This window comes from Sinohyriopsis cumingii, chromosome 6, assembly GCF_028554795.1.
Source record: "Sinohyriopsis cumingii isolate HCF-2022 chromosome 6, ASM2855479v2, whole genome shotgun sequence".
In the NCBI taxonomy this organism is placed as follows: domain Eukaryota; kingdom Metazoa; phylum Mollusca; class Bivalvia; order Unionida; family Unionidae; genus Sinohyriopsis; species Sinohyriopsis cumingii.
Window position 1 is genome coordinate 160,723,200 of NC_142966.1, and position 24,168 is coordinate 160,747,367.

The following is a 24,168-nucleotide window of genomic DNA, read 5'->3' on the forward strand; positions in this document are numbered from 1 at the left end:
TTCTAAATGCTCTTAAAGATTTATAAAACGTTCAACAGCACATGCTGTTATTCGCTGGGAGTTAAATTATGCTATATTCATTAACTCAAAAATTGTAATTATGTTATTCATTAATTAATAATAGACAGCACTGACATTTAAAACAAATATACCAGTTAATAATGCAGTAATTGACAATAGGAGCTTGCGGTTGCGTTTAGATATCATTTTCTCACTCAAGAAATGGTGCTGAGAGGAGCGGATTGTACTGTGTTATTTCCACGGTGATTGAGAGACTGAACGTGGAACGAGACGTGGCGATAACCCAGACCATTAAAAGAATACGAGCGATTCGTCAGCAGATCATATCAAATTATGTAAGTGTCTTTATTTGCATCTCTCTATCTATATATTTGTGCTTTTATCTACATTGTACTATCGTATACGTAATCGTACTATTTGAGTGTAATGTGCAGGCAATGTAGCACGGTTTAAAGCAAATAACAGTACACTACTGTACAGTCTTAATGAAATAAAGGATTTTCTCGTATATATCGGGTAAATTAGAATAAAACACTTTTTCATGAAAATGAATTATTCCGCTTTAACAAATTGGCATTCAAATCATAAAATCGTATAAAATGGTCTGCTTGCAAAGAGAAAGTAAAAATCGGGTCCACTGAAGATACTTTGTAAAGTTATGTATGTATGTATGTATGTATGTATGTATGTATGTATGTATGTATGCATTCATGCATGCAAGCACGCACGCACGCACGCATGTATGTATGTATGTATGTATGTATGTATGTATGTATGTATGTATGTATGTATGATTGGCCAGGAAACTGAAGAAGACGACTGGGTCTCCTTTGTAGACACTGTCTATTCCACCACCCTATTACATCTGGTACAAACGAACACCAGATATCAGGAGACAGAAACATTGCTTGCAAAAAGAACAAAAACTCCGATACAGAGCCTTTCTTAACAACCCCTCATCATCTTCCAAGAAGGCTGCCTTCATCACTCTGTGCAGGATAGTTCAGGTGAAACTTCACAGGTACTAAAGCAGACGATATTCGTATCTATGCAGACTGAAACGACTCAAAGTGCTTATACGATGCGATGAGAGCTGTTCACCGCCTTAGTAATTTGCGTCCTCTATCCTTCTCAGTGCAGATGGGAAAACTCTGCTTACTCCCGGAGCGATGGACCAAACACTTCAATGATGTCCTCAACCGTCCACCATCCATCAACGATGAAGCCATAGAATGCTTGCTTCAAGAGGAACCTAATGCTGAGCTGAAAACTCCATCAAGTATGCAAGAGTTTAAGAAGCCATTAGTCAGTTGTCCTGTAGAAACATCCCAGGATCAAATGCCATACCTGCCGAGGCGTACAATGCTGGGTACCTGTACTGCTGCAGACGTTCATAGATCGCTTGCAAGTAATATGTAATGAAGGAATGGTCCCACAGGAAATTAAAGGCGTTTACATAGTCCTCCTCTACAGGGCAAATGTCAATGTCACGAAAACCAGAGAAGAATCTTGTCAGCTGCTGGCAAAACATTTTCTCACGTCCTGCTCAACTGCATCATTCACACATGAGCAGGATCTACTTCCAGAAGGATAGTGTGGTTTCCTCGCAGTCCGTGGGACAGTCGGCATAATTTTCGCGGAACGACACCTCCAGAATTAATGATTGGAGAAACGCAGACACCTCTTCACAACCTCTGTCGACCTGTCAGTGGCATTCGTCACGGTCAGCAGAGATGGACTTTGGAAGATCATGGAAAAATTAGGCTGCGCTTAGAAGTTCATCACAGTTTTTCGCTAGTTCCACGACATCATGATGGCCCGCGTAAAGGACGACGGCGAACACTCCCATGCTTTTCCAGTCCCAATCGGCATCAAGCAAGGCTGGCTTCTGGCGCCAAACTTTTTAGCATGATGTTCACTGCCATGTTCGCAGATACGTTCAAAACAGTGATGAGGGCATCCTTGTCAGATACCTTTCTGATGGGACTTTCTCTTCGCTGATGAATGTGCCTTCCACGCCTGCTCAGAAGAAAACATGCAGACTATCATGATTCGATCAGGCATACGACATCTACGAATTCACAATCAATACCAAAAAAACCAAAGTCATGTACCACCCTGCCCGTGGGAAGCCATATCGTGAACCACCGAGCATCACAGTCAGGAACTCCTGGATGTAGGTAGCTTCACTTATCTGGTCAGCTGTAGAATTGCCAAAGCCAACTCAGCCTTCCGGAGACTACGTGGGAATGTTTGGGACCGCAATGGAATCAGTCTTATCACGGAGCGCGAAGTGTACCATGCTGCAGCGTTCATCACCCTCCTGTACGTCAGTGAGACATGAACTCTCTATAGCAGACATTTTCGATAACGTAATCCATTTCGCATGATTTGTCTCCGAAAGATTATGCGGGTAAGAAGACACGACGAAATTTCATATACCGAGCTTCTTTGAAGGGCTTGGCATCCCATTCTGTCTTCACGTTACTGCAAAGGGCCCAAGTTAGGTGGACAAGACACATCGTCCATTTTCCCGATGAAAGTGTTCCAAAACACTGCTCCAAAGTGAACGCGACACTTGAAAGCGCGCTGTTGGTGGACAAAACAAGTTCTCCAAATACTTACTGAATGTGTCCTTGAACAATTTTCATATCAACAGTGTCTCATGAGAGGACTTTGCACAGGACCATCCATCCTGGCACAGCAATATCACATCTGGCTTCCGCGCAGCAGAACAACAGAAAATTTCTGAGGCGCAGAGGAAACGTGCTTATATACCAAACTTTCTTTGCTCCACATGCGGAGAGACTTCCTTGCTTGGATTGGCTTCACTAGTCATCTCCGTAAACACTGCTTCACAACGCCTATTGACACTGATGGACAAATATGTGTACATCTATGTATGTACGTATGTATGTATGTATGTATGTATGTATGTATGTATGTATGTATGTACGGATGGATGGATGAATGGATGGATGGATGGATGGATGTATGGATGTATGGATGGATGTATCAATGTATGTGTGTGTGTATGTATGTATGTATGTACGTATGTACGTATGTATGTATGTATGTATGCAAAAATGTATGTATGTAAGAATGTATGTATGTATGAAGGTAGGTAGATAGGTATACGAGTAGATAAATAGGGTATGAAATGTACAAAAGGCATTATCTATCTTGTTTCGATTGATTATAACTAAATGTGTGCATCATAATGATCATCTGTCAACAATAATATATAATAATGCATTTCGAATTGAGTAATTTCTCTTTTCTTCAATGATTTATTTACTACTAAGATTGTTTGGTTTTTTGTTTTGCTTTTAGGAACAATTCCAGTTTTGCCACGAATGCATATTGCAGTACATTAAGAAGTTTGAAACATACTCCAACTTCTAAAATGACATTTATCTCCCTGTCCAACTTTTTCGTTTTTATTGTCCATAAAAAATATCTTCATTGTATTATAACTGTTACTGAATGATGTGTGATGAAGTGTGTACAAGGTATATCTTAAGTTGTGAAAACTTTATATTTGCCAATGAATATCACCCAACCAATCAAGCTAAATCTTAAATACTGCAAATTTTCAGATTTTCTTTCCAAACTTATGTGCCTGGAATATACGTACTTTACTTTCTCAATCTTATTTTTATTAAAATTATTCTAACAGGGCTTTTAAAATCAATCTCAAATATATCCTTTTTATTTATTAGTTTTAAATTTTTTTAAATATGTCGAAAAGAACAAGATTTCCAAAACAAAATTATTGTACTTTTTCACAGATGTTTATGTAGAAACATACAGTTCCTCTACTTTACTCCGTTGTTTCAGCTGTCGTCTTTTGGTATATCATACACAGTTAAATCGATATGTTGTTTCTGTTTTTTTTTTTTTCATTTGCTCTGGCTCTGCCATATCCATCAAATAGGTAAATAGAGATACCCATGGTCGTCAGTCTAATGACGTCACGTGCCTTCGTATCCCCGTCCTTCCTGAATTTCATTCCCCGTCATAACGTTATGAGGCTTTGTGTTTGGAAGACTAATGCAAGATTCAAAATTCAACTTGCAGTACTTTCAATAAAATGTTACAGTCATGATACTAGTTTAACAAAAATATAATAATATCACTTCCTTCCAAGATGCCGATCATCCATCAAACATTTCCTTGTTACTAAGAATAGAAAATCCTGCAAATAATTATTCACAAATAGTGCTCAACAGAAATTTACCACATTGGATTGATAGCAATCCAGCATGAAGACATGCATTTTCAAATTTAACCTGTCGGTAAAATTAGAAATATTCTGCAACAAATTATTTTCCTTTCAAAATAAACCAACCCAATCAGACGAAATATGACTGAAAGAATACGGGTTTTAAAGCTTTTCAGATATCTATAAAATGATGATTACTAGAAATCGTATGTAGCCTGATTACTAAGCATAGAAGAGAATATATGTAAACAACTGTATATATCAAAGACTGTTTAAACGAATTTGACCAACTTTGACGGAAATGACCTTGGTATTGACGTCTTTCAATGTTAGGCAAATGATGCTGGGTACCATATATATAGAGATAAAGATACCAAAACCAAAATCCTTGAAAAAACTGGTTTCATGACATATTCAATCAAACCACAAGAAGACATTTCTACAGAAATCATCCTGCTGATCCAGATTAATTATTCAACTTCTCAGCTTTGGATGTTACGCAGATGTCATCCAGTTGAACGATCTCTTGTTATGCTGTATTTATTTCCAGTCTGCAATTGTCTCCTCTTTATTTCTCTCCTGATTTTAGATCAGGTTGTACTTTTAATTATTCGAACATAGCGTCATATATTTCAGAGAAGAAAGAGAAATTAAATTTGCATATTATGGATTGCAGTTATATACACATGAATGAGCAACTGTATTTTTATTCACTCAACGTATTTCATGATATTATTTGATATTTGATATTTGTATCATGTAAACAGCAAATAAATGACTTGAAATATTGTCATTAAAATACACACTGATTAATTTAAGAATTGCCACACTATTGGGATGAACAATTTAAAAGGTCCATTTCGAAAAACCATGTACATTTATCAAGTTGGCATTGCTGCACAAAACCATATTTCAGAAGTTGTTGTTTATAAAAAATATTTCATTTAGCAAACACACTAATATCTATATTTCACTCGAAATCGGACAGTCAGGTCATAATAGATAGTATTAATCACATAATAATTGTTCCTTTCACTTGTTTACAATCTCTAGAATGGTAGTTCCAATTATTGCACACCCACGAGTCACAGTGATCAAACCACACAATGCAAATGCAAATTAACTGTACGATGAAATGTTGCAGTGTGTCAAATCACTTTGCTATGGTTTTAATGCACATTGAATTTATTTAAATTAAAAATCTTATATATCTAGTCAACTTTTTTGTGCAACTGATGTGATCATATCGCTGTGTAATGTGTGCATGAATATGACATGTACATATTATGAATCATTCAATAGTTTTCTCCTTAAATCTGATGCAAAATATCAAATAACGATCAAGACTTGAAATGTTCGCGTGTATTTCATCGATGTACATTAGGAACACATTTTGCACACAACGAGTCACGACACCGGTATAGTGGTTATACTAATATAAAGACTAAATATGGATGTATATTTCTTCGCTGTAAGGTATGAGTATAGTTAGAAAATCCCAAACGAAAAACAACTCTCTCTGAAAATAAATAATTCCGATAGGCTATCTCCGCTATTCATCTTCACGGAAAGTGTCAATGGCAACGTTTCTTCTACTTATATTTCATTTTAGCTGGCACGATTTTCTCATGTATGACTTTGAAAGAAAAACCAAAATTATGAATCAAGTTTAGATATATGTATCGCAGAACAACCGACATTATTACATACTGCTTTCATGTATGAAAACAAATCATAAATGTGTCATTAAACCTATATACCATGTTTCTTGTGATAAAATGAATTGTTAGTCATTTTTGTCAGAATGTCTATGACAATCAAACATCATGGTGCATGACCAGCAACAGCTGGCCAAATATACAAATTACTAACTCTACAGTTCCAGGATATGAAACTTTAAAGTGTAATATTTATTAATTTTAAATTAAGATCAATATCCATATTAAAAATGCTAATTCTACTCCATGTATAACCAGGCATTTTTTAAGTGATTTCCTTAACTCCGTATTTCATGTACTTTATATCAGGTTGATATTTGGCGGGAAACTATTTGATCCAGGCCGATTTTACTAAAAATTAATTCCACATAGTTTGCCACGTATATACAACATACTGAGGTAGATCATATTTGAAGTTGGTATATGGAACCTTCCATTTAGTAAAGTGTGACTACAGGTCCGCCAAACAAGACTGAGATACACTGGGATTCATAAATTAAACAAACCTTACGGGTGCATCGAGTTTGTTTTTATATATACATGCATCTTTATATATTACATTTTAACTATATTTGCTTCATCAATTTAGCAATTCATATGTTCTTTAAGTCTACCCCTCATAATTAAAATATAATACTGGAAATTATATTATTTATGTATTATACAAAATTGGCTCAACTTTTTCGGTTTACATGTTGGATGACTTTATCACATATCAAACATATTGCAGGACAGTTCGTTTGACTTAATGTATTTATATACATTACATACATACAACTTGTGATATCTGAGGGACTCTTTTTGTACTTTAACCCAAGAATTTTAATAACTACTCTCTTTTTGTGTATGGTTGGCCAAGTGGATTAATGTTGATTGTTTCACCTCTTTTACCAACTACCAATTGAACTTCCTACTTACTAATTAACCTAGCTAGCATTCTGGCCAATTTTTTAAAAAATAATTACTCTCTTTATGTGTATGGTTGGATAGTTAGTTTTATATGTAATTTTGTACTTACCTATGTACGTCCAAGCATATATATATATATATATATATATATATATATATATATATATATATATATATATATATATTCGCATCCGAGCATATTTCTTCGCACAAAAGTAGATGTTTCCTATTTACGTAAAACTTTTTGATGCTGATACAATAAATTACATTAACGACCAGGTTCACTGGATTTTGCTGATTTGAAGAAAGGAAGAGAAGCAAATATCTAATTAAAACATTTGACAACTTTAAAGGTTCTACTATCTTTTCTTTAAAACTTACCAAATCATCATGGGATCATTTCACTTTAACTTGTGTAACGTACGCACAAAGTAAGAAGTTACGCATGACGCATGATTTAACTTACGCAAAGTGAGCTTTTCTCAAAAGTGTGCGTAAATCCGATACCTCGTCCCAACTTGAACACCTGCCGCAAGGCTTATTCAAATGACTCATCAGCGACTGGAGACAAAAAAGGTGTCCTTTGTGATGTAAACATCCTGTACGAATGACAGCTTCACAGAGGAAAAAACACCATCACTTACAACCTTAATGGCAGAGGTAGACTCACTGTCTAGTAAATGGTCGGATCGAGGTGGGTGGGGGTGTAGCCCCACTACTGCAGTTACAGCTACAAGTACAAACAAAATATACACAAGTAGAAAGATGTTCATAAAAAACGAACAATAGACATATAAATATAATAAGCTACAAAAAACAGTGCAAAAGTGAATGCATTAAGCAATGTATAAATAACAGCAAAATGAAAAATTATTCTATATACAGTTTGAAATATATCTTTTGTGTTTTGTATATCAACATCCATGTTATAAGCATCATAGTAAGGATCATTGATGTCATTGTAAAATATATACATACTATTTGTGCTCTAACTTTCCTGAATAATATAATCTTGAAATAATATATTATTAGTTTTCTTTGGAAAATATTTCTGTTCAGTATTTACTGCACAAAGCAATATTAAATTGTTTAGCTCCATGTGTAGATACCCAGACAACATGTACCTACCATAGCATGCATACAGTAACAGACTAATGGAGACTGAAGGGGAGAAATAATTACCTGTGTCGCCTTACCATAAGTATATTGTGTAAGACAGAATTACTCAAATGGAATTCAGTGATTTCTTTCTGTAAATGGGGTATGTTATAACGAATTTTCAAAACAAAATTCCAATGATCATTATTAACCTAGTTATATGCCCGTCTCTTGAACATCTTAAAACACAGTACAACTAACCAGACAGTATCTCACTGTGTATTACGTTCATATGTATGATGTATCTGTATGCATCAATGTGGCAGACGTTTGTGTTTGGAAATGTAGGGAAACGTAAAGATGGTCCTTTGTTGTCCGTTAAAACCAGTGCATTGAGAAAAAAAAATGTTTGGGAGGGGAAACAATACTTTTCCAGCCTCAAGACGCACATATGTGAAATGTAAAGTATAGAACGAAAAATGAAAAGCTAAGAGAAAAAAATGTGGCATGTTTTATATTACTAATGATGTCGTTTAATGTTTTTTTTTAAAGTTCTTGTTCTTATTTCACACACACAGACACACAAATATATATATATATATATATATATATATATATATATATATATATATATATATATATATATATATATAAAATAAACAACACCAACACGTAGAATGTGTGAGAATGTGTGACCGGTTTCGCTTTAATGCTTCATCAGACTGAATTCAAACTGAATTCAATATCTTGCTTACGTCATTAAATATGTTGTTTCTAAGTGATGAATGAAATAAACAATATGACATAAACAAGATGACGTCATAGCTTACATTTTTAACGTAATCATCTTATACTTTAACGAATAATTTGCATGGAGATGTGCATATACAGCAAAGATTAATGATATCTTAATACATAAAAATATATAAAACTGTATCTTAAAGATACATATATCTCTACTGATAACTATATAAAAATTTATTAATAAATAGAGATAAACAGTTTTAGTATCATTTATATTATGTATAACGCACACTTATTAGAGGTACAGAAAATAAATAACTAGAAAAGAGAAAGTAAAGAAGAAGAAAATAAAGAAAAAACATTAATAAATAAAAATAAAATTAGATAAATATATAAAATATATGTACTAATATAATTTGTTCAGCTATTAAGTAGGTTATTAGAACTCAATTTATATAATAAAAAATATGTATAAAAAAATATTACATTACATCCAACAATAAAATTTACATTCACTGTCTCTAAAACTAAAGTTTCATTTCTGGACGTAGATGTCGTGAAAAATGAAAATAATGACATTACTACCATGGTTCATGTTAAAAACATGAATATTCATCAATATGTTGAATATTCTTCATGCCATCCTAAATCATGTAAAAATGGGATACCATATAGTCAAGCAAACAGATATAGGAGAATTATTTCGGATGACGCTGTTTTTAAATCATCTTTTACAGAGTTAGGTCAGCATTTTCTAAATAGAAACTACCCTACTGACTTCATTAATACTGCTTTCCAAAAGGTATCTTCTCTTACACAGCTTGATTCTTTACAATATAAAATCAAAAGTAGAAATGAAGATATCATTCCTTTTGTTATTGAATATAATCCAAGTTTGCCTAATATAGGTAAGATTATCAATAAATATTGGGATTTATTAAACTTATCATGTAAAGCAAGTGTTAAATCGCTACACGAAAGCAAACCTACACTTGCTTATAAAAGGACTAAAAATCTTAAAGATTTCCTAACTAATTCTAAATTAGAAAAACCATCATATAAAATAGGATCATCAACTAAATGTAATAGACTCAGATGTTCACACTGTTCATTTATTAATGAAAACACTTCTTTCAATAGTAATACTGCGGCGGTTCGAGTCTAAGATTCAGCCAATGTGGGCATGTGAGAAAGCTTGCCAGTAGCTTCTCGTGGGTCGGTGGTTCTTTCCGGGGTTTTCCGGGTTCTTCCTCCACCATTAATACTGGCCGCCATGTATAGCCTATCGTGCTGAAAAATGGCGTTAAACCCCACAACAACAACAACAACAATAGTAATAATACGAAAGAAACTTTTAATATGCGTTGTGACATTAATTGTGCAATATCAAATATTATTTATTTGATAACATGCAAAAAATGTGGCATCCAATATGTTGGACAAACCAGTCAACACATATCTAAACGTATGAACCAACATAGATCAGATTTAAAAAATTATATCGATCAATCATTTTCATCTCATGTTGCCGCACATTTTAACAAAAATTCCCATACATTGCAAGATTTCTCCTTCCAACCTATTGTTAAAACTGATCCTAAAATGGAACGTCTACTAAAGGAATCCTGTTGGATTCACCGTCTTAATACGGTATATCCAAAAAGTCTAAATTCAAAAACACTATATGACATTAAGTGAAACTTTTTCCGTAATTATGTCCCTTGTGTACAATTAGATATGATTATTCTACTTTGCAAAAAAAATTTAATTGGTAAAAGTATAATCTAATAACATAAAAATAAGTTTACTAACTCTTTAAAAACGAAATTGCAGTTGTAAATTAATTTTCTATGCAATATAATTAATTATTTATAGCAAGCGTTATGAACACCATATTTTTTATACATATTTGTTATTATATAAATTGAGTTCTAATAACCTGCTTAATTGCTGAACAAATTATATCAGTACATATATTTTATATATTTATCTAATTTTGTTTTTATTTATTAATGTCTATTCTTTATTTTCTTCCTCTTTACTTTCTCGTTTCTAGTTATTTATTTTCTGTACGTTAAATAAGTATGCATTATCCATAATATAAATAATACGAAAACTGTTTATCTCTATTTATTTATAAATTTATATATATATATATATGCGATGCATAATTAGTATTCTTATAAAAAACACAAAGTATCCCGTGAACCCCATACAAGCTAGTAGATTCTCATCGAGCATGAAAATATTTCAGAGCGGCATTTTTAGATATGAACTGATAAGGTAAACTACAAACCTGAATGTGTGCGAGTAGTGGGTGAGATCACAACGTTGGACTCTCTCCAAATGTATCAGCTGTGGATAATGCTTCTTAGAACACATGTGATATTAAAAATAGGTTGACCAATTTCATCGAGGACTTGTGTTCTGCCTGCCTTAATGTTAAGCGAGTGTTTACGTTAATGCGTAGTTCAAGGAACGTTAGTGAAACTGGAAAATTTCGCTTACGCAAGGTCGTTTGCTTAACTTACGCCAGACATATGTTGCACAAAGCTTACTTACTTTAGAGGAACGGACCCCATGTCTCTACCCACTCATAACTGAATTAATTAAAAACATAGATGAGGTTCATGTGCATTTATTGCACAAATAGTATTGAGCACACGCATTAGATGCGTCGTAAAGAATAATCTCGATAATTTAGGGTCAGTGAAGTAAAGTTACCTGAAGGCTTGCAAAAATGTGAATGAACAACGTAAGGGTGATAATAACAAGCTGCACCTCTATATAGAGCTACTACAGAGTAATTTACATATTTTTTTTTTAACTTTAGTTTGAAAATAACATTGAACATATTTGACTTGAAATAACAAATATGTTACTGCTGTATTATAACTGGCGGAGACACCGCTGACAAAAGAAATCGTAATTGTAACATTTGTTTTCATTCAGAAGAATCTGACCAAAAGAGATGATAAAGCAGTGAACCTTTGTCCGGAAAATATCGTGCATTTCTGAAGTTCTTGTTTAGTCAATATATGTTTTGATATTTTCACATCAACAGTGTAGTCTTTAAGGCGACACGATATCTACAAATATCTTTAAAAATATTAACATTATTAACGTGAGGCTTGCTTTTATTATACAATCTCAGTTCAGTATATTTTCATCCGAATATCTAAAAATGACAAGATTCTACCAATATTGAAATCTTTGTGCAACTTCCTTCAGGCGTGACGTTATTGGGACCAAACTTCATTACGAAAATGTTTCATCGTAATTATCGATATTTGTACTGCATAATAAATGTCTGAAAAACAAAAACAAACCAATTACGATAACACATAAGACGAAAAGCCTATTACATTCACACTATAATCGCTGAAAAAAATTAATCCTTCGTGACTGCAATAATACATAGGAAAATATTTTCTAAAATATGTGTCCGTTTTTAATTATTACCACGGAGCGAAACAAAAATTTCGTGTGCAATATTAAAAGCTAAAACTATAATAAAAGAAAGAAAATCCGGTGGAAAGAAGTGAAGAAAGCTATTGGTTACATATGTGTCACATTTTCTTTTTCTGTTGTCATTTTAAATTTGCTGTAGGCATTTCAGTTCTGAATAGAACTCTGTATTAAAAGATGTACTATGCAGTTTGCTTGTCAATAGAATGTCTCGATACTAAAAGCATTTTTTAACTTTCGCTGTAGTTATGTTCCAACTTCTTATGCTCATCATTCAAACCGCTTAAAGTTTTGTGCAGTGTACGTACTACACATTGTATTTCATGTTTAGTATGAATATATTCAGTATGTTTGTCATGCTTCTGCTATTGCCTCCAATTCTTTGTTCACCCAAATATGCGAATTGTATAGCCATAATGATTACAAGCTATTTACAGTAGTTATTTGGGCATTTAGAGAGAGAGGAGTGGGGTTGAGATGACATCTAAATATGCCTCTTGAATTTTCAACTTGTAATATTATCCAGGATGCCAGATCTATGGTTTGGGAACATTTTGCAGGGGATGGAGTTATAACTCTTAAAAACATGGACATATGCCCTTTTGATGCCGAAATATAGCTACAATTTTGTATAGAACTAATCTTATTTTGTTCTAAACTGGTAATTACATCGATGAATCAAACCGACTTGTAAACTCTATTTTAATTGTAAGGCATACTAAATCATGTACAGTAGTGAATGAAATTCGGCACTTTGATGCCTTTTTTACTTTATTATTGAAGGTTCATTAATAACTACTTCTGTGTAAATGCATGTTGTCTCCCTCACTGGTTCAATGACCAATTAATTTATATAAGTCATAGGTAGATGCATGCCTTGGTCCGTGAATACATACATACATGCACGCAGGCACGCACGCACGCACACACACACACACACATAAACATACATACATACATACTTTACATACATACATACATACATACCTTGGTGAATCCCTAATTACGTACAGGTTGTAAGACCCAGGGAAAGTAATATTGCACAAAAGAATAAATAAAATAACGTTCTCTTTTGGATTTCAGCTATGCATTTCATAGACAAGACCGAATGAGGAATAGTTGAATTGGTTCCTTTCCCTTTCAAACACTTGTCTTTGCCTTAGTTTATCACTCTAACAACACAGAAAGCTACACCGGAGCGGGAGATAATACACGTAGCATTTAATAAGGTGGGTATAGCCACACAGAGTGATTTCCTCCGGATCATCAAGCAGTTAAAATTTAAGGGTCTCATTGACATCTACGATTGCATTTTCGTCTTTAAATACACAACTGTATTCATGTCAAGTGAGGGTCGTCAAAGTGTGGTTAGTACCAGTCCTATTATTTACTAGTGGACAATGGTTCTTATATAGCAATGCTAAATAAATACATGAAGGATTACTAATTAGACAGGATTTTTTTTTTTTTTATAATCTCTGGGTTGTTAAGCGCACTGTTTGTAAGGATTGCCATACAATCATGCCCTGTGTAGTAAATGAATATAGGTGCCGTTTTGGTTCATTATCAGAAGCAAGCAGGACATTTGCTGGTGACTAGGTAATATGCATTCAGCGATATTTTCGCGTGATACAATCTCCTGAAATATTCGGATAGTAATTGATAAAAACCGCAAAAACGAAATTGGTTCTGGTCAGCTGACATTAGTAATCGCTCACTGTCTATAATATAATTTTAGACACTAGTACAAATGTTTAAAATCAGCCAGCTTTGATGCGGGTGTGTCACCAGCAATACTCACGTTGGTTTGTAAAAACATTTAGAAACAATCCAATGGTTGGACGCTTTATTATCCCGAGAAACCTTTCTACAACGTTCTGCATTTATGGTGATTTTATGTATTATTATAGCATAAAAATAATTTATTACGTAAAGTCATATCGTCCTGACATAGATTATTACATCCCGACCAAACAACTGCAAGTGTATAACCCAATAACGTCATCGGGTCATTTGTCGGGGTGAGTGAAAGAAGAAAACTACTAAAATGTGCGACACGCAGCATACTGAAATAAAGACCGGCTATGTATCGTGTATATGTTTCCAATTGGAGAGAGAACAAATGTCGTAAACATATGCTTATAATTATATTATTAGTAACTGTCAAGACATATGTAAGAATATATTTATGGATATGATGAAATTTTACCCTTTTTTACTATCCTAAAATAGATCCTACGCACTTAGGCCGAATACAGCTATATATAATTACCATAATTTATAGTCAGGAATATGTTAGCAAAATCTTGTACCAGAAGTTACAAACAATATAGATATACATAATATCTCCCTCATTAAGAAACAAACATTATGTAATTCATCTTCCTTTTACCAAATCAATCAAACACACAAATGATGATAATAAAGAAATTACGCAGGAAGATGAATAATGAATGTACAAATATGTGTATAAAATAAAAAAAAAAACAGAACAGCTATACACGTTGGATTACATTTGCGATTATATTTTATATTCCCCTTGATATGCAGAATGTCGATATGTCCATGTAACATTCAACTCTATCAAACAATCTCTTTTCTTCATTTTGTTGATGAAAGTAAGGAAGCTGTGATCACTGAATACAATAATCCAATAATCGGACAAAGACCAGAATTGATATGAACTTCAAAGTGTTGTGAAGCCCAAAATGAAAAGCCACTCATTCTCGATAGGAGAATAATATCGTTAGTGCTTCTTTATTTTTTATAGCAATAACACACTGCATGATGCACATTATTTTCATCTTCCTGAATTATTACACCACCAACCTAACATCACTTGCATGAACATGCATTTTAAGCGATTGGTTGAAATATATAGCTGAAAGTACTGGCATACTTTTAAGTATGATCTCTACTTGTTCGATCGCAGCCTGACATAACAGACCAATACAATGTGGGCTTTGTACTCAGGAAATCGCTCAACAGTTATGAAACAATTTAAGCAACATTTACATAATGTCCAGCTATACCCAACATTCGCATCGGTAGCTTTTACTGATAGGTAATTTAAAGATAGCTTTAACGTTACATTCTACAAGCTTGATATACTTGACCATGTCTCCCAGTATCTCCTACAAGTGTGACACAAGCTAGGCAAAACGCACTTTTACTTAAAGTAACTGTCCAATTTGACATAATCAAACTAACAATTTCCGGATCGTTTTTGGAGATCTTATCAGGAATAGCTCTATGTAGTGCTGACTTCGATACAAGCATCTCTGCCATCTGTACCAGACGTTGTCATGTATATTAAGGGTTAGAATGTTGAAGGATAGTTGTTCATACGAAATGGCAAAACTTTGTATTGGTAGAGTCTGTCTGGAACTACAAAAGACAAAATTTAGTTTGTTCTATCCCTATGTAGAATCTGCGAAAATCGTTTCGACATGTCAATCATGATGAAATACTTTGCATTTCTAATTCTGTTAATACAGTCATCTATTCTTAGTATAAGAAATGGGTTTGTTTTGGAGACAGTATTCACTTTTCTGTTGTCATTTATCAATCAGAAAATTTTAGTTGGTTTCGGCACAAGACTGCAAGGCTTTGCTTGGTTCAATAATGTAAAAGAATACTTTATTTCTGTTTCAAGTGTTAAGGGCGCTATTTCAAAGGTTTAGATCTTGACTATAACTTTTCAGAATTTTAAATAATATTTGAACCAAAGTCACCACAATCCGGTTGTACGTCATCAGTTAAATCGTCGTTGTGCAGGACATATACAATTAAATGTATTTAATGATTTATATAACGATTTTGATTAATATAATTTTTATATTTATACTTTATATTGCTGCGTTATGTCTATTTCCGCCTTCATGGAGTGTCCAATAAGTCGATTACTTTTTTGTCAGCAGTAAAGGAACCATAATACATAATCTGAAAATGATCTGGAGGTATGGATGTAAGACTCAGAATTTCATCACCCAAGCTGATATGCTCATTCTTTAGACGTCTTGTCATACCTTACTTTCATTCTTGATTGTGTAGACTGGATATTATTTATTGCTATCTCACAAGCTTTGTATTTAAAATCAGAAACATAATCAGTTAGTCCATGAACACTGTGTCAGAGAATAAATTCAATATGGCCAAACCCCTAGGACTCTTAAACTGACTTCCTAACAGCAATAACAAATAAAAACATACCTTCGCCCCAATTTTTCTGGTCTCAAAGCAATATGACTGTATCAAATTAAGTCAAGTCTGATACAATCTTTCCAAAGCCCCTTCGCTTTCAGAGTGACAAGCAGATGACCTAAAGTTTTGGATACCTAATTCGTATTTTACTTATAGGACGATCTCTGACATGAAATTATAAACTTCATCAGATTGGACAGATTTAGGATGGCAAAAGGGGTAAAGAACTTTATTAATACTTTGACTATAGTTTTAGTCTTAATATTCCGTAAAGGAAGTACCCCTGGAAACCCTGTCGACGCATACTTTATGGTCAAGAAGTATTGGTAAGTTTAAGGTAAGAAACCCAATCACTCTACCATTATTCTCCTCAAAGGCTCGTCAAATGCAGGAATAGGTTGTAAATAAGCTTTAGTATCATTTGATTGGACTTTCCTACCATTTAACAAGTGTGTCAAAATCTGTATTAATTAGAACATCACTCTTAGTTAACGGACAACAAAAATAATGTAAGATCTTGTCATATGTTTAAATGACTCTTAAATGAGCTGCCAAGAGATTTGAATGAACTCGACTACGAATTTCCTGTCTATGCGACTTAGGATCAACAATTTGATAGCTCACTGAACACTAGTCATCAAGTACATTAGGCAGTCACAGTTGTCTCATACAATCTTTTCTTTTAAAGAAAGTGGATACCACTGCGAGATCAGCTTTGTTAATAGTCCTCTGAGACAAGCAGGATATCATAGGATCTTTTTTCCCCTTATACGTCACATTATTGTCCTTTGTCACCCTGATTAGAAGTAAGAAAACAAGTTATTAAAAGGGGATCACAATGATCAATATTTTTTATTGATTAATACAGTGGCAAAAGTGATCTGATGAAACACCTGATCAACATATATGCCAGCCAGAGGAATAACGTCCTATCAACTTCAATCTCAAGAGCTTTTTTTGCTATAGCTCTAGTAACTGCACAGGCTATAAATCAAGGGTTTTATTTTCAATAGGAACAACTGTTTGACCCCAACAAGGTTCGTCAGTTACCAGTTAACTAACCACAACCAAATGATCACCACAATCGTTGCCTAGCAATAAATGAACGCCCTAAATGGACAAAACATCCCCAAGCGCCGATCGTCACTGGTCCTGAAACTAAGTCTGATGTCAAATTAACATACTGGAGTGGAATTTTTATTTAACAGTCTACTCCCTAAACAAGAACATTTTGAGAAAAAGAAGACTTTTCGTACAAAGGCAAAGTACCTGATAATAACAGACTATGAGAAGCTCATGTGCCCCTTACTATTTTAGTAGGGATATGGTTAGCCGAAACGCCAATAAATTATGCAGAACCCTTCGACAATAATGGTTATTAATTCTCTAAGATGAATTAAGACTGGGTTTTGTTTGACACAACAAATTTATTGTTTCCAATACATGACCATGACCTTGACCTAAGAGAAATAGTAATATTTTTCTTTAATTCTGTCTCTCTTTTAACTTAAAGCAGTCATAAATAACGTGCCTTAGTTTCATGCAATATGTATACTTAGGACGAGCTATGAATTTCTAATCAGTCTTATGAGAGGTTTGATTCTTGGAAGCTGTGCCTGATTGAAATGTGCAAGTACTTTCTTGAGACTGAAGTGGTTTCTTACTAAACATATGCTGAGGGGAAAACTGATTGCCATAACAAACCTAATTTCACTACGGAGCATTTCTTGATTTCTTCAAGTAATATTAGTTGTCTAAGTTTGTCATACTCTTCATCAGTTTAGTTGTATACCACATGCCAAATAGGTTTTTCCCCTACCAAACTCAAAATGCGATTAGCTAGTTTCTTTCGTGTGATTATTAAACCTCCGTCTACATGCCTCAGGTACCAGTGCATAACATATATACATTACTTGGCCAACTCATATTCAGCATCTGCTTCGAGAGACAAAAATAAAGTATAAACTTCACGTGTATTGTAAATAAGTACAATATGTAGCAACAAAGTCCAGTGCTCTCTTGGCTTTTTTCAGAATGTACAAAATATTATTCTACATCTTTTTCTTTACACGACCATGCTAATATATATTTTGCTAGCATCATAAACTGAACTTTCGCGAGATTAATGATGTTTTATTGCCAGCTTAATATTTTAAATTTCAATTGCATTCTCGTCTCTCTTTCTCTCTCTCTTGTTTGTGTTTGTAATTTCATTTGCTTCTCTCTTTCTTCATTTTGTACCTGAACTGACCGATATTCTCTTTTCTCTTTCTCTTTCTTTCTTATGCATTGGTAATTTTGTATGTATAATTCTTTCTTCTCTCGAAACTTGTTGCTCTCTTTCTTCATTCTAAACATGTATATTCCTTTTCGTTTTCTTTTCTTCTTTTTGAAGCTAGTGTTTCCTTAATTATATTTAGGTCTGGTTTTTCAATTTCAATCCTTTCATTTTATTGCAAAGCAAAACAGGTACTAACTAATAATTCCTAAAGTATTTCCATCAAAAATGTAATTACCCCCAAATTTGACAAAATACTTTAATTTCTTGTTTCAACAAAGACGATTTCATATCTTAAAGAGAATAGCGGTTTGCAACAACGCATCCTGCTTAATCAATCACACCCTTCCTATGTTAGATTGGATACAAAACTTTCCATCAACGACAACTTTATGACACCTTGTTGGTTTCACTGTGAAAAATCAGAACCAGGGATCGAGAAATTGCCAAACTAAAATTAATATAAATTTCAAAACAATTTTAAGTTCTCTGACATATTTCTGAGATTCGTATCCCGGATGATCCCTCAATTTTTTTGTTACGATTCTATGGTCATAAAGCTATGTAACAAAAAGAAGCAGCATCAAGGTTTCTAAAACTTAAAAAAATTGAATTATGAAAGTTATAAATGAAAATATTAAAGGAACTTACTGAATTATGAGGTGAATACAAAATAATCCTGGAAAAGTTCTATTAAGATCCAAAAGACTGTAAAAATTCATTGCAAATTTCAGATTTGGCAATGAATAGTGACGTTCTCAAAATGGCGTTGTCTAACACTCCTTTGAATAATTTACAATAGTTCCAGAGTAATGGTATAGTCCAATGAGCACATTCTATTGAAATATACCAACTAATGTTTTTCCTCTCACAAATATATAAGTACAACATAAAACACATCAGTAGACTTGATGTTACAATATGAACACAAGAAGCAAAGAATGACTCAAAAGAGGAATTAATCTTATTGCTCAGTTCACACTTTATATGCATATTTCTTTGCCTATTGCGACTATATTTCACATTATACCCCACGTCATTGATTTTAAAACTCGATCTAATATTTCGAAATACCTATTCATGTGACCGAACCCAACCAATGGAAGTTAGCTTAGTTTTTCCAAAATATCGAAAGACCTACCTGTCTACAGCAAATGCTCGTTTCTGACCCTTTTTAGGCACATCTTTCAGCATGTTTTTCGTGCAGTCAAGTTTATGGTCATCAGGTTTCCTGAGGGCGCCGGATCCATCCAAAGGTTTTTTTTTATATCTAACAGTGGTGTCCATGGTCCTTATTCTATTCAATGTACATCAATTCTACATTAGTTGTGCTTTTGACGGTGTGCGGTTAGATAATTCTACGGGATAAACAATGTTAACACTATCATCAACACCAAATAAATTAATGGAAACGTTTTTGAGCTGCTTAAAACACATATATATTGTCCAACTGGAGTTGAAACGCGATCCGATTATATTGAATCTCTCGATGACGACAGAATTACCTTGATCCTGTGTCTACTATTTTTGTACTCCTCGAGAGGAAAATTATTCCTCTACTGTTGCGTTGTAAATGTAATCACACATAATTTATTCAGTTGAATCGTTATTGACTCAAACTGATCTATAATAGTATCATATGTAGCAGCAGTAAAGACCGGATCAACGTTTGGTAATATGACCTCAGTTGCATTTATTTCGCTGGTTGCAACTGTGCCAGTAGCTCTGTCCTTGACCCACAACATTTGGGTGGCGATGCTACGACTAAATTCCTCCACAACCTGATTATCCGGTTTACAAGTCGCAGATTCAAAGTAACTTTAACTGTCATTAAACAATGATATTCATCACTGGCACAAAAAGCTCTTGCTGCCGCAAACGTTAGAAAGGTTTCATGGATTTTTACAAAACTCTTATGAGGCAATGCATAAATATTTTTGTTGCAGGTTTCAAAACTCGTGAGACCTTGTGTGTTTATCTCATGGAAACCTCGGTCAATGTACTAAATGTACTCGTATTTCCTCAATGATTTATCGATGTGATACTAATGGAACAATTTAATAATAATCAGGAGTGTACTGTACTAATATTATACAAGATGGCTACATAAAACTCACGTGTGTTAACATTTCAGTGGATACACCGTTAACATTTTAGCGCTAGCGTCCTAATCCTGTCCCCGTCATGATTGACGTCTTTCTGCGTAGTCATTATACGCTTGAGATGGACTCAATGGGGCTCTATCAGCAATTGCGGATATAAGTTGCTGCTATTTTGTAAACTAGCTATCGATAATTAACTACTGGCTGACCCGATCCCGTACTACCTTTCCAGCCGACGACACGCAGCGGTCGCTGCTAATTTTAACGCTTCAAACGTTTCTGGCTAGCCATAACAACCATGAGGTGATTTTGAAGAACACGTCAATAAAACCCCTCCTATGATTTTTTTAAGTTTAATTTTCCTGCGTCTTATCTTTATATACTGCATAACACGTTTTTGGTACAGTTGTCTAGATACGTGTGTACTTGTCTGGACGGGTTTATACTTTCTGGATGAAGATAAAACGTGCCACTTTGTTTTTAAAAAGCACATATTTTCCGGACTGATTCGTAATCGACATGGTCACAGGGAAAATACTGTGGGAATTATTGACCGCATACTAAATCAGTGGAACAAGTTGTATGGTCATTAAAGAGACAATTGCCTATATTTGACACATGTTATACATCATAATCTAGAATCTCCGCGGGTATCATAAGACCATGTGTTGATCAAGCAGTTAATAAGTAATTTTTCATATTGCTGATGTTGACTGTAGCATCTTCCTTCTTATCGGCATTGAATCCAGCCGACGTCGTGTAAAACCAAGATTCGACTCGAATGTATTGTCTACTTTACAGTCCACAAGGTAACACCCTGCAAGCATGATTTTGGTCTATACTGTGCTGTAATTAGACTGAATTGTAATTTTACTCACGGTGTGGTTGTTTGCGGTAAAAAGTTGACGTATTTCGTTGGCGATTTCGTGAGCGTCGCGAATGAGTTTGCGTTGATGCTGCATCGAAAAAATCAATATGTGTTCTCAAGTTGGGAAAGTTGTGATCTACGCGATTCCGTACTCAGCTTCGTCGTCAATGATATCGGGGACGCCTAACAAATGTAAAAGTATCGTTGGTGACTTGGTTGGATTTTGAGAGCAGGGTTGTTTGTTTGTCATAGACATGATCGGTATATAATAAAGCTGTGGATAAATGCGTAAACCTTACACAGTTAACCATATTTTTTGGGAGGTTCAGATGAAAGTTGTGTAGGGGTTTCCAGCCTCATATATGGGCTCGGTGATAATCTTGTTGCTTGGTCTGGCGCTGCTTGGCCTCGCACCTCTTTTCTTTCGTTATGATCGAATAGTGTTTGTCGTACTAGTAAATCTCTGGTTTTATGTCAATATTGGTATATAAGTTTTATTTTATTTTGGCTTATGTCCTATCGTCATATACATCTAGCTGAACGTGATTATTATCAAGTTGTTCTCCCGGAATGATCTCGTCAGGTTCTTTTATCATAACCACATCCTGTTTGTTTTGTTTCTCAGTCGCAGCGACTATGACCTCCGTAGATTTAAGTGTTTCTTAAAATATGGTACCGTGTCTTTGCAAGACGTAATTATACACCGTTTACCTGATGTATAATCTTATGTTAGGTGTTTAGGCTCGAATAAACAGTAACACAAAAAAGTGGGAGAACAACGAGCTTTACAAAATATAATAATTTATTTCCTCGGAAATATTCTGTAAAAATGAAAAAAATATGAACTTACGGTTCTAAGAATCAAATTCAAAAAGAATCTAAGAATAATCCACGTGCAAAATATTAGAAGTCCTAATAACAAAATGTTGTAATGACTTCAAGTTCGAGTCCCGACAATGAATCCATGATGGAAGATGATGACGTATGATGTAATATGTAGTGTAGAAGTCTACAGTTCCTTGCAGAAACAAGAAATATCACTCCAGTTTTGGAAATCTGAATCAATTTTTGTAAGAGTTGTTCAAGAATTTCGCATGAGCACACGTATTTTCTAGGGAAAAAAAAAATTAATCCTTTTGAGTAAGTAATTTAATATAACTCCAAACAGCACAACATACAACTTCCAGTGTAAGAACCCAACTACTACTGATAATATTTCTCCAAAACAAAGGTTATATCGTATTCTAAAACTCAAAAATGGGATGACCTAATCACGTTCTAGAACCTAGTTGAAATTATGTAATTATTAAAGATCACGTACACACAGTGTAGCCCTGACGAAAACCAATAGTTTTACTCTAAGACATAAAATAAATTAAAACATTGTTTACCTCTTAAACCCGTCGTCCCATCATGACCTCGACAGCAACCAATCATTTTAAAATAAACATAGAACATTTTTACATGGTTGCTACTAATGCTTAATCAAGTTCCGGGTCTAGATCAACACCTGGTGTCAATAAAATGAACAGTCAAGGTCAAACTAATTTCTGGAAAAAATATCATCTCCAGTTAATAAATTTACATTATAATAGCATGTAATGGGGAAAGTAATTAAATCTGACATACAAACAATCTAAATTGAATATATATATATATATATATATATATATATATATATATATATATATATATATATATATATATATATATATATATATATATATATATATATATATATATATCTATATATATATATAAATATATATATATATATATATGTATATATATATATATATATATATATATATATATATATATATATATATATATATATATATATATATATATATATATAGAAATATATATATATATATATATATATATATATATATATATATATATATATATATATATATATATATATATTAAAGCACATATAATTAAATCAAATATAAATAACAATCAATATAGACGATAATATGGAATATACTCGGTACTAAATAAATACATATCGATGCAAACATATATAGTGTCGGCTAAGGTTCATTTTAACCCGTTGTGGATCGCTGCGGCTTACTATTATCTTTACAGGTACAACCAAAGGGGGCCCCATGGTCGCTACGTCGTACAAATACTTGGAGGAGATGGATCTCAAGGTAACCCTGACATCGTGGTCACTCTGGTTCAGATTATTCAATTATTTGAATGTGCTAGTATGACTGATTTTGTAGATGTATATCTCTAGTTGCAAAGTCAGACTCATCTTTCAGTATACGATTAATTAATGTCTATCATGAAAGGATAGTTAATTAAGATTACTTGACTGGGTTTTGAAACCGATATCTCTGGTACATTATCCAGTCACTCGAAGCGTACTGCTAATTAGGAAATGGCACTGGCCTTAGTAAAGTCAATGCATCATCTGTAATGCATTGCAAGTTAGAAAACGTGTTTAAATTGAATCATTTCAAATAGCTTCATATATGGTTTCGACAAATACCTTCAGTAAGCAATAACCTCGACAGAACATA

General features: G+C 33.7%; 2 protein-coding genes across 6 annotated transcripts in view; both read left to right on the plus strand.

Annotated features, from left to right (window-relative positions):
* Positions 1-3,567, plus strand: part of LOC149798403 (receptor-type tyrosine-protein phosphatase epsilon-like) — a 62,361-nt gene extending 58,794 nt beyond the window's left edge. Inside the window, exons 24-25 of one of the 2 annotated variants that reach the window (XM_089960593.1) lie at positions 221-356; positions 3,355-3,567. In XM_089960593.1, coding sequence (XP_089816719.1) covers positions 221-356; positions 3,355-3,426 — 208 coding nt within the window. In that variant the 3' untranslated portion in view covers positions 3,427-3,567. The remainder of the gene's footprint in view (positions 1-220; positions 357-3,354) is intronic. The other variant, XM_089960592.1, reaches the window with a different exon arrangement.
* LOC149798401 (receptor-type tyrosine-protein phosphatase alpha-like) overlaps positions 1-24,168 on the plus strand; it is a 611,129-nt gene that overhangs the window by 226,356 nt on the left and 360,605 nt on the right. The window lies entirely within an intron of this gene.